At 28.0% G+C, this 19,552-nt stretch overlaps 2 protein-coding genes across 2 annotated transcripts in view; both read left to right on the top strand.

The window, feature by feature from the left end:
- Positions 1–43: 43 nt before the first annotated feature.
- LOC111626489 (CLIP-associating protein 2-like) lies at positions 44–17,932 on the top strand (the record flags this gene model as incomplete). Its single annotated transcript, XM_023369869.1, has 4 exons — positions 44–126; positions 5,473–5,603; positions 17,379–17,736; positions 17,820–17,932. Coding segments are annotated over 4 exons (665 nt in total), but the record flags the coding sequence as incomplete, so codon positions are not given.
- The window catches only part of LOC111626486 (CLIP-associating protein 2-like), a 41,183-nt gene continuing 32,679 nt past the window's right edge, over positions 11,049–19,552 (top strand). Inside the window, exon 1 of the mRNA XM_023369865.1 lies at positions 11,049–11,171. The gene's annotated coding sequence lies outside the window, so the exon portion shown is untranslated. The remainder of the gene's footprint in view (positions 11,172–19,552) is intronic.

The following is a 19,552-nucleotide window of genomic DNA, read 5'->3' as shown; positions in this document are numbered from 1 at the left end:
GTACTTTTTATTAAAGGTTTGTAAAAATAATTTTTGTAGTTAGGAGAAGAAATATTAATAGCTCTGTTTAGTTTGAATGCTCCAGAATTTTCTATACTGCTGAATCAACTTTCAAAAAATTATCAGGTAATATATTTCTATAACTATTTTAATTGAGTTATTTTGAATGCAATAAAGAAAATGAAAAATTTTAATTATTTTTAGTATCTACTCATTTAAAAGTAATCTTTTGTATACTTTAACTATTATTAAACTCAATCTTTAATTTAATCTAATTAATTATATTGTAGTCAACAAAACATTCATAAATATAAATTTAAGTTTTTAACTGACAGTTTGACTCCTCAAATTAAACATTACGTGCAGAAATCATTAAAAATTCAAATTTCAAGATTTGTTTGTAGACAGTTAAATATTTCCATAATTTCATATGATGATGATGATGATGCTGATAAATACTGTATATCTTATGTCTGAAAATAATAACTTGTTTTATTATTTGTCTATATGTAAATATGTATATAAAAAATATCTAAAGAAATAATTTATTACTGTTTCTTTAATTTTGACTTTTAAGTATTATTTTATTGTTGTTGTGATGCACTCAGCAGTTGACATCACTTGTATGAATAAAGTTTATTAAATAAATTAAACATTTAAACTTTTAGAATGAAAAGAACTTTTAGAACAGAGGAACATTTATTAAAATAAAGCATCTTTTGAAGCATATTGAGTGGAAATAGCTCTTTAAAACAGTTCTGGAATGGAATTTTGTAAGAGTACCTTCTATTTGAGCAGTTTTGAGTAATTGGCATGTCCTTTTTCATTCGACCCTTGTCCATTGGGATAAGGCTGTAAAAACTTTTTAAAACTGAATAGAACAGACATCTTGCAAAAAACAAAATGATGCAAAAGTGAATGTCCAGTACAGTACATCAGCAGAAAAATCTGAAATCTTGAAAAATTAAAGTACTGTATATTATTCAATATGAAGTATCAAAGAAGGATGTCATCATACAGTATGAGTGACTGATTAATTTAAGTATTAGCTGTCTATTTTTAAATATCAAATGAATAACCAGATTCTTCGTCAGGCTGCTTTAAGGCTAATTAATTATTAAGCAATTTGGCTAGAGATAGATAATGGAGCCACCATATTATATTAAATTTAATAATAATTATAAATAAATAAATTTTTAATTTAGAATATTCTGAGGAAAAGATTAGTCCAGAGCAGGACTCAAACCTGCAATTTCTGCTTACTTTGCAGATGCATTGCCAGTTACAATACCTGGATCTAGATACAGTTTTACAGGTTACTCACAGGGCCAACTGGGGATGATTTAGCATCCACAGCCTTCTATAGCTCTCAGCCTACTTATGCTTTTATCCCAGCATGATTTTATATATATATATAACAAAGTTTCAATTTGATAATTAATTTAAATATCAAATGAACAGCCAAATTTATTTTTAATGATTAAAATTTAACATGAAATGACAGCTTAACTGCTCATCTCTAAAATTATCTAATAATTAATTTGTCTTAAAGGTAGCCCGATAAAGAATCTGGCTGCTGGCTGTTTGTTATATCAGGCTATATTTTTAAAGATGTTTATTATTGTTAATTTACTCTGCATTATTTTCAATATATATATATATATATATAAAATCATGCTGGGATAAAAGCATAAGTAGGCTGAGAGCCATAGAAGGCTGTGGATGCTAAATATATATGTATTTTATCTTACTATTGATTATTCCTTATTAAATTTTTAATTTATTATTTACAGTTAATTAATTAGTACATAGAGTCAACTCACCTTAAAACAAACATCAGTAAAACAAATTCTCATGTTATAGCACAATATGTTGTTGCCCTGGTAAAACATCATTGTCTAAACATTAATTTTCATGCAATAAAGTAAACAAAAATTTTACTAGAATTCATTAAACCAAACTATATATTACTTTCAAAACTACAAACAAGAAATATAACTGTTTCCAATAGTGGTTGCTTTTTATACTTTTTGATGTGAACAATAAAAAATTAAAGTATAATAAATGTTCCATTTTGAGTAGAATATATTTTCTTCTCTTAGTAAGCAAAGGCATGTTTGACATCCAATTGTATAGAAATTCAAACACCTGATTTTAGCAGACCATTCTACTGTACTCAGAAATGAGGGGTAAACAATGCCTATCCCCTTTAAATGGATGCTGTCCCGTTCAAACGTGTTAGTTTGCATATAGGAGAACACATACAATAATGCAAGGTTTGGCTACTTTTTCACTCTCTTGACATCAAAAAATATTTTCTACTTTTTCAAGCAATTTTCAACAGAAAAAAACTCCTATTTCTTTTAGCTTTGTTTAACCACTCTGATTTACTGCTATGCACTTCAACAGTGAATACCATCTCCTCCTCATTTTGTTTAATTTGAAAATCATTTAAACATTAATTTGCTTTTGTAAATAATTTTATTAACTTTATTTAGTAAATTAATTCAAAATATTATAAATTAGATATTTCAATTACTTATTGAGTCTTAACTCTGTAAATTATTTGACCTTGACCCTGAAAATTGTTCATGCAAATTTTCAATAAAGTGAACTAACTAGTATTCCCCTAGCAATTTGTTTTTATGTGAATTAACTGTATAAAATTAATATTGCTTTGTAAACAACTATGATAAATTGCAGTACAGATTAGGAGAGCAACACAAAATGCTGAGATTGGATTCACTTAAGGTAATCAGAAGTGGTCTCTAGTATCATTGTAAAATTTTAAATGTAATATTAATTTTTGAAGAAGTATTGTATATTTTATTGTTATATTTATTTACTATATTTATCAAGTATTTAATTAGTATTATTATTTTATAGAGAAAACAACAAATTAGATGTAATGCTATTTTATGCTATTTTGTTTCATAAATTTTTAGTTGTGATATAATTAAATGATTGAAACTTGATATTATATCCAAATGACATATTAACTGATAAGTTAAAGTATCCAAATTATTTATTTATACAATTCTATTCAAATTGTATCTGTTAAGTTACTATACATAAGGGAAAATATTGAAATCATATCAAATTTAACCCTCCTAGTTTTTTATAAATCTCCACATTTTGAGACCTGATAAATCCAAAAAAATTGGGGGAAAAATTCCATGTGTAGGTGTTGGTGTCTATTTCACTTAATATCTCAGGATGAAATTTGGCATGGTGGCTTGTATATGAGGGGCATTGATGCTATTTTGTTGGTTAAAGGTTGATGGGTGGGGAGATAAAGGAGGTCGTGTGTATTTCCATTAGGATCAGACTTAATGATGATTTTATTCATTATGAATATTTTATACTTCTTTATAAAAATCATCCCTACCCTCAAAATTAAGCTTTTTGCCATTTTATAGTAATTAAAAACATAATAAGTTTTTATAACAAAATCTCATAACGTATGGCACCCCACACAATTTTATTAAATTATATTGTAATTAAAATTATAAAAGTTATTTTAATCAAAACTTCTTCCAAAACTTCCAACCCCAGTACTTAATACTCCTAACAAAGTTATTTTATAAATAAGATCGCATAATAGCTAGGAAAGTTATGCAACTTTGTTGCTGGATTTTTTTTAATTATTTGGATATATTACTGATGTTTTCAAGAAATCAAATATCAGTTTAAACACTCCAAATGAAATGTTTAAAAAATAATTATCTTTTACTAAAAGTCAATACTGAGTATCAACATCTAATTATCAGATTACAGATACTTTTCAAATGATCCCAGAATCTGTCCAACAAAGCTTAATTCAGAAATAAACTTTTGTTAGTCAATATGAAAAAATGTATTTCCTTTTTCTTTTTGCATTGGTTGTTTATGTTAAATCAGTTGTTATTCCTAAGTGACTCAAAGCATTTGTAATATGATTACATTCACTCTTAGAAAAACATTTTATAATTAACTACTAATACAACTTTAACCAAAATCCATATGGTTACAGTAGAATTAGGTAAAAATTGAAGTGTTCATAAGTTAAAATAATAAAAATAAAATATTTTCAAATATCATTTTATTTTGTTTTAATATTGTTTTATTATTCCCTTTATAAATTATTTAGAAACTATTTATTTCTGATATTTTTGTATCACTGATTTATGTTAAATCAATGGCATAAATACAAATCAATAATGCAAATGTCTGTAAAATTGAACCTTTATGTAAGTTTTCTATTATCTGTATTTAAAATGTTATAATATTGATATGGAAAATTTTTGTATTTTACGATATATATTTGCATAATCAATCTTCATAATTAGGAATTCAGTTTATTTTGGAACTTTTATGTAGACAGTAAAATACAATAAAAATATATACTTTAATGAAGTATAAGAACTGTTTAGTATTACTACACTGATCGAATTCATGTTATTCAAGGACTATATTTAATGGGAAAAATTATGATTCTTTTCAAGATTTATTTATTTATGTAAAAAATAATTAGAATTTACCTAATAATAAGTCATGACATACAAGAAAAACTAAATCAGTATGAAATAAAAAGATACTATAAAACTTAAATTTATATTACCTAATTTTGCAATTAAATTTTTTAATGTTTGGATAATTTTTCTCTGCTAATAAAATGTTGTTTGCATTTGCCTTTTTTTTTTTTTTTTCTGTCTAAAATTCCCACTTTCACTGAATTCTGTTTCTAATGCTTTTCATGCATATTAAAGCTGCATTTTTTTATTTGAATCATTATATCAGCAGATCTTTTAAAAGTGTGCACAAAAAAAAAAAAAGCTTAAGTTGTATTACCAATTCTTCTCAATTTAAATTAGCTATTATTTATACTATCAGTGTGTAGTACAGCATTATTTTGCTTTAAAGTTTTTAATTTCAAATCTTAACAGCATTTAAAATGGTGTAGATCCACTTTTTATCATTTATTTAACTTATGCTATTTTTTGTTAGTTTATTTTTAAAACTATAATTTTAAATTCTTTTATATATATTAGGATTGCAGTGATCACATTGTAGTAAATCATCTTATATTAATTAAATCCTCTAGAATATATAAACTATACCTTAGCAAATCCTGTACTAATTATTGTTTTCACAATAACAGTATTTCATATTCTAAACATTTGCAATGATGTAATCTGAAAATGCTCAAATTGATTTAAGTTTTCATATTCCATTAAAGCAAATGTTTTTATTATATTTTCAATTTGTGGACTTTTTTATATATTGTATTTATAAATTATTAATATATTATATTAATTTCCTTTTACACTGTGTATAAATTCATATTCATTTAATCAATGATATTATTCATTTAGTTATTTCCTGAAAATAATTTATTGTTAATTCTTTATAAAAGTTTTTATTAATGTAGCTTTTTTTAACATACATGTTTATTTTTACAGTATTAATTTAATAATTTTTTTCACTTTGTAGGATAGTGCCTTTCAGTTATTAAATGCACAGTTAAGGCAAAGAAGTACTGAAAACAATTCAAAATCATCAATTGGAAAAAAAAATTCATTTGGCTCTGGTCGACATCAGTCATCAAATACAACTTTTTCAAGGTATTTGCAAGTGTTTTTAAAATATAGACTCTAGTATCCTTAATTTTTTTATGAGTTATCATTATATACACATATAATAACTTATAATATTTATTTACAACTCATAATCATAAATCAATATACCATTTATTTCTAAATCTCATATAATATGTATATTTGATAACAGTATTTATTATAAGAGTGTATTAGAGTAATAGTGCATGAAAAATGATATTTTTTTTCTATAGTCATTTTCATTTGAAAAGTATTTTATTTATTATGTCTTTAGACAAGCTTCTCATATTTTTGTAGAGAAAAATGTCTTTGGCTATTAGCAAAGACAGAGATTAGTTAATAGACAAATATATTTTTTTTTTCCACATGCATTGTCCTTCACGGCATTGTCAATGCTGAACTCTAGCTTTGAAATATTTTGAGCTTGTCAATGTCAAACACATGATAGAGGAGAGAGATAAACATGTGAGATAGTCCAGTGATGGTTTAGATCTTGTGACTTGTATGATAATTCAAAGGATCTGTGTTGGATGTTTAGAAAGCATAGGGTTTTATAAAAATTATAAAAAAATATTTGGTAGATCTCAAAACTTTGCATATATAACATGAAAGCAGCATCTTAAAACTGTCATGAAAAGTCTTAAAGGCTACTAATTATGAACCTAAACAGATAAATTATCATCAAATAAATAATAGCAGATTTTCCATAAAATAAAATATTTCTTTCTGTTATTATCACATTATTGTTTTTTTCACTTATATAGAGTTTATTATTATTTTCTGATATAGATTAGAAAGTTAAATAAAATAAAATTTGTAGGCAGTTTTTTTTTTTGGTGTGTAATTATGAAAATTAAATATTTGACTTATGCTTTTGAGTTACTAAATTTTGCATTCAATTTTGACACCCCTTCAGAAAAAAAGTTTATTGTTGCTGATCTAGGCCAGGTGGGCACCTTTTAAGTACACATGCCAAAATCACCAAATCTGTGATACAAAATTTTCTCACATGCCAACTAAAATTTTTGGGAGTATTGAGAGACTTTTTCAAATTCTTTGGCTATGTAAAGGCTATAATTAAATATTAGAAATTAATTAATTTGACTGTATGTAGACAGTTATGCTTCCATCTCGTATTAAATTTAATAATTATAAATAGTTAATTTTTAATTCAGATATTTCTAAAATTTAATTTGGAATTGGTCATTAAATTTAATACAAGATATCATTTGACATGTTTATTATATAATGGGCTATGGTTGTTGATGTTTAAAAGTAATATGTGTGAACACAAGCAACATTAAGATGATAGCGGAATGAGTGTTAAACACAGACTGATGACGCACAATTCGGGACTTTCCTCTCCTCATCACTCGTTATGCAAAATATTGCTCATTAAGCGAGGCAGTTTTATACAATTTGTTTTGCTTGTTATGCGAAACACTCGTAAAGCAAGGTTCCACTGTACATCTTATTAGAACAAATGATTTCATTTTACCAATAACCCCACAACCAACTCTAAGAATATTATTGTGCAACGACAGATATTTTTAAATTGAATGAAAAATCTGGGGTTTATCAAATTCCATTAAAACATGCTCTGCCAGGACCAGAATGTTAAGTTCTTACATCCTAGAACATCAGGAGGATAGCAGAAACAGTAGGCCATCAACAGAATTAACCAAAAAAATACATGACCAAGATTATTGTCCACTCTGGGCCCAAACAAAATTACTCAAATGGTGCAACAATTAGAAAGAATTATTTATTTGGGAGAACCTCTACATATCTGCTATAACATTGTGCAACACATCAACCCTTGAAATCCCACAATTGTGGATAATATTATTGAAGCAATCCAATCCACAATTTTAATTCCTTTTCGCATGATCATTTATATTGCTCACTTTGTATTTGGGAAATTACATTATTTATAATGCTATTCATAAGTTTAGAACATTGCTATATTTCAAATTCATATTGGTATTCCATCCATGCTCTTATTTTATTTCATAAAGCTGTTCAAGAGCTTAAAATTTGATAGCAGTTGTATTCAATATTTACCTGATGATGGTAACTTTATGCTACCAAAAGTGCTAGCAAACACCCTTATACTCTAAAAGTTGTTATTGGTAACACCACAACACTCAAGTGTAGTTATTATATTTAAAAGTTGGCATGAAGTGTAGTTCATCTTTAACACTTCTATGCAAACCAGTTGCACACACTGCTACTATAGCTGTAAAATACTCAAAATTTTTGATTTTTGTAGTATGTGTTTTTACTAGCTTTAGTTATATTTTTTATCCATTTTAAAAAATAATTTAAATAATAATCTGAATTTCTTTGCAAACCATTAAAATTACATCACGGACCACCGGTTACTGATTGCTGGCATAGGATGTTTATTTCATTTTCTTACTACTTGTTATTAAAACAGTTGATTGTTTCTTTATTTGGTATTGCTTTACTCAGTAAAGTTGATTTTAAAATGGATTACAGTATTTTTTAGAAAAATTAAAAATTTGAAGAAACTAAGTCATCTTCCTTTCTGCCATATCCAATCACCAGGAACAAAAACAGTCTTTCTTTGCAGAAATGACTGACCTTTTATTGGAGGCTATGCCTCTGCAGAATTATGTAAAACAGTTAAAATATTCACTGATGATAAGCCAACCTGCATAGAAAGACTGCTTTTGTTCCTGTTGATTGGATGTGGTGGAAAGGAGGATGATTTAGTTTCTTCAAATTTTTAATTTTCCCAATAAAGTTGCTTTATTAAGTTAATGTACAATTCAGCAACTTAAGTTAAATAAAATATGTTGGATATTTATTTTTTAAGGTGCGTTGAGTCTTGAGTTGCAATATTGGAAAAAGTTGATGGCCTGCATGCCAATGGTTGCTTACCCCTGACCTAGACTATAAGGATGATGAGGTGGGATCTCAAAATTTAGGTTCTAATGACAGAACAATTTCAGTATGTTGCTGTTCAATATCATTGATGATAAGGACATATTTATATAAAAGTCCTTTGCAACAAGCAGAATTACAGACTTCAGTTTGTCATTAAACATGATATAGTACTAAATACTTTTTACTATTTCTCCTTTCTTCTTGTAGTGTTTGAGAATTACATCATTTATGTCATGACTGTAGAGAGGTACTGTACTGTACATGAGTATCTTTATTAATGACAAATGTTCATTGTTTCTTTAAAATCTTTCTATTGAAATAGAAGACTTTTCTTTCTCTTAAACAGTGCTCATTATACTACTTCATCATTTTTCTGTGAATCCCTGCTTCACTCATCTAATCCACGAAAACATAATCACTGAATGCTGCTTCTCTGTGATGCAATCTCTTAAGGGATCAGCCATGATGTTAATGCTGTTTTCCAAAGTGCACTCTATGTTGCATGATACCAATACCTTCCTTACTGATGTCTCCATAGGCCATATTAGTTTCAGACAGCTGTGTTCATTCTTCCAGAAAAGAAAGAAAATTTGCTTTTATTTCTTGTTTCTATGTTATTTCCTCATCATTTTTTCTAAAATTTTCTTTTTTGCTAACAATTATTTTAATAAATTATAAGATTATTATTATTTTTATAAAAACTATAGCCTGGGATCTCACAGTATAATTTAGTGTTTTTATTCATGGTTTATTTTACTATGTATAAAATAGATTTTATATATGTTGTTTTTTTTTTGTAATGCATCATATGATATTCCATGCTATATGTAAAAAAATGGCACATGCATTTTTTTAAAATTTGTCTTGTTCCAAAAATGGAATGTTGTAAAACTGTTTTTAGAATATGGGTGGCTTTGTTCTTTCTTGTTAAATTATATAATGTATATATTTTCTGATGAAGGTCAATGAAAAAAACCAAAAATGTTTGATTAGTAAATATTTTATTACATAATTTATGGTTCAGTGTTTGTTGTTTTGATAGTGCAGTTATGGAATGGATCATAATAGATGTAAAATAATACAATATATGAATTCAAATATTCAAATCAAAATACAGATAGCCCTCAGTTTACGCCGATTCACAATAATGATGCTGTGCAATTTGTCGTTTTACTGTGTAATTCCCCAATTTTTCCTATGCTAGATTTGACTAGATTATGTCCAGATTTGACCAATCCTAGTGAGACAGGAGTCCACTATGACACCACGTGTCATGGCAGAATTGTGGCTCGTAATTGGTCAGATCTAGACCAATAGAGAACGTTTCACAAACCATTAGATTTGAATGAGCTACGCACCAGACATAGAACTACAGAAGAATGACAAAGAAGAAACTCCAAGAATTATGAAAATGGCCGATCTAAAGCGTATCCTTTCAACTATGGAAAGTTTGACAGATGAACTTTGTGAGTTAGACAATAATTGGGAGCAAAGTGCTAATGTAAAAAGGAGCATCATTGCATCCATTCAACCAAATTCCGAAATTCTCAATGAAAGAAAACAAAAATGTAAACAATTAAAGATGGATACTTTTTTCCGAGAAATGTAAGAGATCCAAAACTAAAAGTTTTTAATAAAAACATTTCACTTTATTTTATGATAANATCTATAGATTCCCACTTTCATATGTCTGTCCATCCATCTTTCCTTAATCTCGAACATAGTTAGATAGATGAAAGATGAGACCAAATATCAAAACCTTAGGGGCAGGAGGCACTGATTAACTATATAAGAACTTCCAATACAAAACTGGAAGTCATGTTATTTCAGTTCAAAAGTTTTCATTATGTAGAGCTATTATAAAAGTTATAATAGCTCTACATGATGATCTTTCTTAAACTAGCATCACGTTTAATAAAGTAAAGTGTTAAATAAAGTAGATCATGTTTGATTAGCTACATTTTACAAACTTTTAGATTTAGAAAATTTGAGAAATTTGTAAAATGTAGCTAATTAAGCATGATCAAAAAAATATTCAGCATCATACTGTGGGAAATAATAAATATATAATTATATAAGTATAATTAATATTTAGTATGTTTTTATATTATTTTTTTAGTTAGCATTATTGACTTAAGTGAATAATTTTAATATATTACAAACAGTTAATGAACTATAAGGAATTTAACATTTTTTATTTTTGTTTCTAACTATAAAGTGAAAGCAATTTTTATATTTGTATGACATTTTTTAAACTTTAATAATGTTTGAAGAATACAAATTAAAATATATTATCAAAAATATAAACCATTTTTGTGATTATATTAAATTTTTCATCATAATTCATTACATTATTTTTTAAATGATTTTATATATTTGTTTGTTTACCATAGTCACTTACAAAAATATTAGTTTAAGAATTCTAATAAATACATATATTTATATTGTGTCATATTCTTAAAACATTTTTTAAAATAACAGTATTTTAATTATTTAATGATTTAGTGGCTAATCAATATTATTTTTAATTTAAGAAATGAACAGAGAAAAAAAGCCTTATCTCACTTGATAAATTTAACAAAAGAAGGATCTTCTATTCTGTGGGAAGAACATTTTCGAACTGTTCTCAGATTGCTCATAGAAACAATAGAAGATAGTGATGTAAGTAAATACTGTTTATTTTTCAATCATGAGATTATTTTTAATGTAGAGTGATTACAAGAGAAGTCCAAGTCTGTTAAATAGTAAAATCCTAATTTTGATTGTATTTCAGTAATTATATTGAATATTAATATTATACATTAAGTTTAAACTATATTGTTTTTTTCTGGCCGTTATCAATGTTTTTTATATATGTTTTTATGAGTGCAAAATGCAAATAGTGTGTGGTGTTATCTAAATACAGTGGTACCTCGGTATATGTCTGCTTTAGAATATGTCCAATTCGGAATATGTCCTGTTTGGACGAAACAAATTTTGCTCGGTATACAACTTAATTCAATTATATGTGCCATCTATGAACAAGTAGCACTATCGGTGTACTAGATCAGACTAGACGTTCGCAGTGCCACAGTTTATAACTTTGTTAAATTTTTTCTGATTTTAATTTGTAAGTAAAATTTTATTATTTTTAATAATCATGAATTGCAAAAAGGCAAATGAGAAGCAACAGAAAACTAAAAAAATGACTATAATCACAATGGAACTGAAAAAAGAGATTGTTGAGAAATATGAAGGTTTTACGCATGTTTGAGATTTTAACTGTTGCATATTGCATTCGGAGAACGGTGATATCGACAATCGTGAAAAATAAAAACATTATTAAATCTGCTATGGTTGCGAAAGGGGTTAAATAATTTCTAAACAGAGATCAAAGACATTAGATCATGTTGAGAAAATGCTTTTGCTTTGGATAACTGAAAAAGTGTGCTGGAGACATCGTATCAGAAGCAATTATTTGCGAGCAAGCTAAAAAGATACATGCTGATCTCATGAAAAATCAAGCAGGAACTAGCCAGGAAAGCGAGGTGTTTCAAGCCAGCCACTTTTTTTACATGAGAACGGATTAATCGTTTTTACATTACTTCTTATGGGAAAGGTTGGTTTGGTATATGTCCTATTCGATATAAGTCTAAACATCAGGAACGGATTAAGGTCGTATACCAAGGTTCCACTGTATTTATTAAGAACTGTTAAAAATTGATATTTTTCTTTAAGAATGCAGTCCTTATTATATTTTTTATTTTGTTTCCATTATTTATGATACAATGATTTAATGACAAATTTCTGATTTTCCTAGTTATAAAATATTTCATTAAAATTCAAATGATTAGTTGTTAATTTTTGAAACTATTTGTGTATTTTAATAAAAGATTTTTGAAACTAGTGGAGAAATATTAAAAAATTTAAAAATAATTTAGAAATTATCTTAATAAAAAGTCATGAGAAATAATATAAAACATATAAAGTTTCTTAAGTGAAAATCTGCTTTTAAGATAAAGATAAATTTCATAATGTTTTTATTTGGATGAAATAAATTTCTTGTTTTCAAAACTGAAATTTAGTATGGAATTGTAACTAAAAAATATCTCATTGGGAGATAAGCTTTAACATAATGATTGAGTCTCTAATTAGATATCATTTCATGAAATGACAATGAAAAAATATTCACTTTATTTGTTATTAAATTTGATATTATTTTTAGTTATTAACTTAAGATATAAGTACAGATGGTTCTCTACTTTTGTATCTAATTGGTTTCTGAAATATAAATGAAAGTTGAAATGTATGAAAGTAGAGCAATGTAAAAAAACATCAAAAAAGGTTTTCAAAATATTTATTTTTTATTGATATGTATCTGGTGATTTCTTTATAAATTTGTCAAGAGATAACTGAACTGTACTCTTCTTTTTCTTTTCTTGATAGTTCTGTAAAGAGTTGTGCTATCTTTTTCTATTTCCTTTTGTACATGATATATGCTCTCCATTGAATCACATTTTTCCATGATGGTCAAAAAATTTGTCAAGATGCATGGAGGCTAACTCAAGATGTCCCTGCTCAAGACTGAACCTGTGACTCAAAAATGGATGTGATTAACATTGGAGAGGTGGGGAGAGACTAATAGTTCATGAGAAGGGAAGAATCATTTCGCAAAAGTATGAGCATTTTGCTATATATATCAAGAAAATCAAAGTACAAAATGTGTACAAACAGCAAATTGTACAAAAATAGAGAACCACCTTGTAATGTAAAATTCAAGGATATTATTTCATTACCATATTGCTTTATATGAACTATTAATGATACACAAAATGCTATTATTGAAATATTTCTCACTGAACTGAATAATAAATCACAAGTACCGTATTAGCCCAAATATAACGCGATATTTTTCGACCATTTATTTTCCGTTAAAAAATCGACTCGTGCTAAATTCAGGGTTTAAGTAATGGAATGTAATATAAACAAGGACATTTTCCTACAGAGGTTGAAACGTGACTGAACGTCCGACCAATTCCTAGCTCGACCGACCACTTCAAAACACCATGTGATCTAGTTACCGGTAGTAGGCCTGCGTTACTATAGTAAGGCTATGAGTCACATTCAAAACTAGATGACATTGTTGAATTTCCACAAAATGTTTATATTATGAGTAAAACGTATATACAGTTACAAAAGTTCACAAAACAAAACAATTACAATACTTCAGGTGTAACAGAGTTCAAACGTCAAGTAAATCACGACAACAGGTCTGTTGAAAAGGACACCTTGTGACGAACTCCTTCCCCTGAGGAAATGTCCTTTACAAGTCGGTGAACCGAAACAACTCCTTCAGCGAGTCCGCTGAAACTCTTAATGATGGACTACAATGTGCTTTTGCTGACTTCTGGTCAACATGAGTTCTATTAGCAGGTTGTAGGAGAAATCTAAAAATCCCGCTTAAACTTAGTTCTTATATATGGATTGGAGCATAGGCAAATCCACCAATCAGCACCTAGTAGCTCTTATCAGAGGTCCACAGGTCGTACGATGTTTTCCGGCCAATCCGCAGTCTAGTTTCCAAAACCGCCTGATCGGTGTTCCTATGGTGACAACCGCTGTTCGTTTGAAAAGACAGAAAAGCGCGGGAAATCGTCCGTCTCGACAATTTTATCCCGACACTATGTCTCCGCTTGTTAACGTCTCACGCAACTGTTTTGTTTCATGTTTTTTGCTCTAGTGACTAGTGATGGTTACTTTACTTTTTTCTTTATTGCCCATAAAAAATGAGTGTGAGTAATAAAGGTAGTGTTGAGAAAAAAGGCTCATCAAAGAGTCAAATAAATAAAGGTACCAGGAGAACCTACGATATGGATTTTAAAATTATGGTTGCAAACGAGGCAGAAAGAACGAACAACTTGAGAGCTTCGAGGAAATACGGAGTTCCAGAAGTAAACATCCGCCTATGTAGAAAAGATTTAAGGAAATATAAGAATGCAAATTCTTCAAGAAAATCTTTTAGTGGACCTAAAAAAGGAAGGTTTAATGAAGTTGAGCAGNCTCCTTCCCCTGAGGAAATGTCCTTTACAAGTCGGTGAACCGAAACAACTCCTTCAGCGAGTCCACTGAAACTCTTAATGATGGACTACAATGTGCTTTTGCTGACTTCTGGTCAACATGAGTTCTATTAGCAGGTTGTAGGAGAAATCTAAAAATCCCGCTTAAACTTAGTTCTTATATATGGATTGGAGCATAGGCAAATCCACCAATCAGCACCTAGTAGCTCTTATCAGAGGTCCACAGGTCGTATGATGTTTTCCGGCCAATCCGCAGTCTAGTTTCCAAAACCGCCTGATCGGTGTTCCTATGGTGACAACCGCTGTTCGTTTGAAAAGACAGAAAAGCGCGGGAAATCGTCCGTCTCGACAATTTTATCCTGACACTATGTCTCCGCTTGTTAACGTCTCACGCAACTGTTTTGTCTCATTTGTTTTTTGCTCTAGTGACTAGTGGTGGTTACTTTACTTTTTTCTTTATTGCCCATAAAAAATGAGTGCGAGTAATAAAGGTAGTGTTGAGAAAAAAGGCTCATCAAAGAGTCAAATAAATAAAGGTACCAGGAGAACCTACGATATGGATTTTAAAATTATGGTTGCAAACGAGGCAGAAAGAACGAACAACTTGAGAGCTTCGAGGAAATACGGAGTTCCAGAAGTAAACATCCGCCTATGTAGAAAAGATTTAAGGAAATATAAGAATGCAAATTCTTCAAGAAAATCTTTTAGTGGACCTAAAAAAGGAAGGTTTAATGAAGTTGAGCAGCGAGTGTTAAAATTCGTAATAGAAAAGCGAAATGAAGGGTGCCCAATATCCCGTGAAGTCATAAGATTTAAAGCGTTAGAAGAGGCTGCTAATTTAAACATTCCTAGAAAGGACTTTAAAGCAAGTATGGGTTGGTGTAGAAGAATGATGAAAAGGAACGGTTTATCACTACGATGGCGGACAACTCTCGCGCAAAAACTTCCTGATGACTTTCGTGAAAAATTGTTGGCTTATCAGTGCCATGTTATATCATTACGCAAAAAGCACAACTACAGTCTTGGAAATATGGAAAATGCAGACCAAACACCAGTCTATTTTGACATGCCTTCCGACCTTACGGTAAATAAGAAAGGTGAAAAAATGGTCTTATTGAAGTCAGCTGGTTATGAAAAGTGCAGAATTACTGTTATGCTTGCTGTTACTGCTGACGGACAAAAGCTTCGACTTTACGTTATATTGAAACGTAAAACAATGCCCAAAGAAAAGCTGTGTCCAGGAATTGTTTTTTGGGTCCAAGAAAAAGGTTGGATGACAGAGTAGTTGGTATTAGACTGGTTGAATGTGATATGGGAGAAATGGCCAGGTTCTCTGAGAAACTCCTGCTCCATGCTAGTCCTTGATGCATTTCAAGGCCACCTTACGACAAGTGTTAAGGAAAAAATTGAGGCATTGAATTCCGATCTTGTAATAATACCGGGTGGTATGACTTCTCAGTTGCAAGTCTTGGATGTGGTGGTTAATAAACCATTTAAAGAGAACCTTTGAAAAGAATACAACAATTGGCTATTATTGGGCATCATCCATTGACACCTGGAAAAATAAAAAAACCCTCAGTCTCTCTTTTAGGAGAATGGATTGTGACTACCTGGCAGAAGATCGAACCTGAATCGATAGTTAAAGGTTTCAAGAAATGCTGCATTTCCAATGATTTAAATGGGATGGAAGATGACATTTTGTGGGAGACTGAAAGCGTGAATGAAAATACTGATGATACCGATGTAACATCAATGAGTTCTCATTCTGAAAACAGTTCAGATTCTGAATAAACATTTCTGTTTTTTGTTGTTACTTACGTAATATTAATTTTGTTTTACATTACTTAATTTTATTGACCTGAATGTAACCTGTGTTATTAGCTATAATTACCTAAATAAATGCTTATCTGATTGAATTTTACTTTCTTTGAATTCTTTTATGAGAATTATTTTTTTTCTAAATATCTGTATGAAAATTTTGGAGTTGCGTTATATTCGGGCTAATACGGTAGTGTATGAAATAATAATAATTTAAATAAGATGCATTTTATTTTTATACATTTATTTATTCCATTTTCAAAAATTGCTTTAAATTAGTCTTTCACTAAATTTTAATTCATTGAGTACAATAACTTTTTTTATTTCTTGTAAATAATTCTTCTGTTGGCAAGTATTCAGATTCAAATATTCTTTCATAACAGAAATAAATTTTGTTTTATCTGAGATTATTGGAAGGAATTTTGATGTTGCTAAATCAGATGCAAGATTTCTGATTTAGTTGCATCATTGTAATTTTTGGTTTGATAAAATTGTTGATTAATACTGTCCATTCTTCTCATAATTAAAAATTTTAATTATTAAGAGTAAATTTAATTAAATGCCTGATATATATGAGAATCAAATAGTTTAAAATTTCTGTGTTTTTTAAAGTATATATGAATATATCAGATTCTAATATCTTCATTGCAATAATAATGCAGTGTCAAATGTAAAATTGTCATCATGATTTTTGAACCTCTTTCTTATTGGCTGATAATTCTTACAACTGTTACAAATATTTTTACCAATAGAAAATTAATTGGCATAACCAAAAACACAAGATTTTTTATATANGTTTTTCAAGTTTGTACATTAATTTGTCATTTATAATCAACATTATGTGTTTCCTTAAATTTTTAAGAATTAACACTGAAATTATCTTTTAATAATTAAAAATTTTGGTAATAAGTAAATGCTTTTGAAATATAATTATAAGCATATTTTGTACAAATATAAAAAGAAATATTCACATATAACTTCTAAATAAATGCAGGTTTCATACAATTGGGTCACAGAATAACTCATTTGAATCTGATGACACAGAAAATCTTAATCCTGAAGAAATATATAATTCTTTGAAAAAGACAACAGCAGAAATTCAGAAATACAGTCTTGAAAGAATAGAACAAGAGTATAATGGAAAAGATAGTAGTAAAGATAGTCGTCGTCTATTAGGAGAACAACAACAGTTAAGGGATACTGCTTCTCAAGATTCTGGTATTAGTCAGTTATCTGTTCCAGATGGGCGATTGGATATATTGGAAGAAAAATTAGAATACTTATCTAGTACTGATTCTTCACCTAACAAAAAATCACCAATTGAATACAATCCAATTTTATATGGACATTCGGTATTCGTTTTTAAAATCATATTTAATATAAATATTAAAAATATTGTAATTTACTATATATTAAAATTTCAAAATAATTCTAGGACACAAAAAACAGATTTGAAAGAGATATAGAAATATTACAAGATGGAAATACAAATAAAGAAGGTAAATTTTATTCTGAAATTGTTTTGTAGTAGAATTAATTATAATCTAGCTTTAATAAGTAACTAATATCACATTTTGTTATTTTGATGTTTTTAAACAAATAAATATGAATTATTTTATTAATATTCATTCTTATTATTTAATTTTTATTTATATAGTTGTTGCAATGAATTTACATTGTAAAAACTATAGAAAATTAATATCAAATGTAAATACAGTAAAGACTTGATTAATCATATAAAATAATGTGTACATGTATAAGTAAAAAAAATCAAAAGATTATTATTTTTTGTAATTCTAAAATAAAAAATAAAGAGCAGTATTGTTTGTTATCTAAAATTGTTTTTGATGTAAAACATTGCATTAATGAGAGTTAGCATTTTATTGGAGAATATAAATCATAAATACAAGTATATTAACAAAAATTGAATAGTTGATATAATAATAAATATACATTGTTATTAATTCCTTAAATAAAATGATTACATCTTGTATTACATAAATAACATTGATTAAGATAGAATTTCACAATCTTTTTTCTTAGTTTTTTTTCTCAATATTTTTCATTTATTTAACTTTTTTTATTTATACTTAATTTTAATTTAATCTAGAGAAGTTCTTTATAATAAAATAATTGTAGATTAAATTAAAATTCAGTATGAATCAAGAAAAAATTAATGAAAAATACTGGATTTTTCATTAATTTTTTCTTGATTCAATGGAAAATTTTTTGTTCAGTATATGTTGAATACATTGATTTTGATTATGTTTATTTATTTATTGTTATTATTTGTTTTACTTTCAGTCTTTCACATAGGACAAATGAAATTTTTTTTATTAAATGAGTTACTAACTTTATCAAAGCAGTTTCAGTTAATTGTGGAAATAAAATTAATTCTAATTCACTTTCAATATGTGATCCAAAATGCAAGTACCAAAGAACTAAGGCATGATAATTGTTTATTCTCTAAAATGTACTTAAGTCATACTAATTGATTGATTAAATTGATAATTCAAACTGAAATTATTAGAAAAACTTATAGCTTTATTTATTCAGTCTTATTTTCTTTTTATTATCATTAAAGTTGCATATAATCAAGTAATATGAAATACAAATAATCATGTAGTTTTGACTTTTGACAGACTAAAACTAAAATATTATATTATTTTTAGTTGATGCTAGATATATAAGTTGGTATAGGTTAGTTAATTCAAATCAATATGCAAATTTTATCCAAGTTTATGTTTGGAATATCTATTCTGTTTTTAACTTTATTATTTACTAGCTTTTGCCAGCGGCTTCGCTCGCGTTAAGAAGTATTATTAAGAGAGAGCACGAAACAAACATGCACCGTCACCAACAATAGGGACGACAGTACATTCTTCAACTTCTCCATTAACGTTCAGATTTTCTTTAGCCATTTTAAAAAAGTCTAACCGACAAAACCTATACTTAAACCAAACGAAAACAAAACAAATGCCAAATACAAAGCAGAGTCTATAACCAAAACTACTAAACCGAAACAAAGCAAATGCAATCCAAAATATGCCAAGAAAAGAACAGCCAAAATCGTCAAATATAATCCGCTAGAAATATTTAGGTATAGTATGTACTATTAGATACGGCGGCCACTCATCATCGGGTATATGTAACTCAGTGAAAACACAA

The sequence above is a fragment of the Centruroides sculpturatus genome, unplaced genomic scaffold, assembly GCF_000671375.1.
Source record: "Centruroides sculpturatus isolate CEXI.00-Female unplaced genomic scaffold, Cexi_2.0 scaffold318, whole genome shotgun sequence".
Lineage (NCBI taxonomy): Eukaryota > Metazoa > Arthropoda > Arachnida > Scorpiones > Buthidae > Centruroides > Centruroides sculpturatus.
The sequence above is the reverse complement of the archived record's forward strand: the minus strand, read 5'-3'. Positions and strand labels throughout refer to the sequence as shown.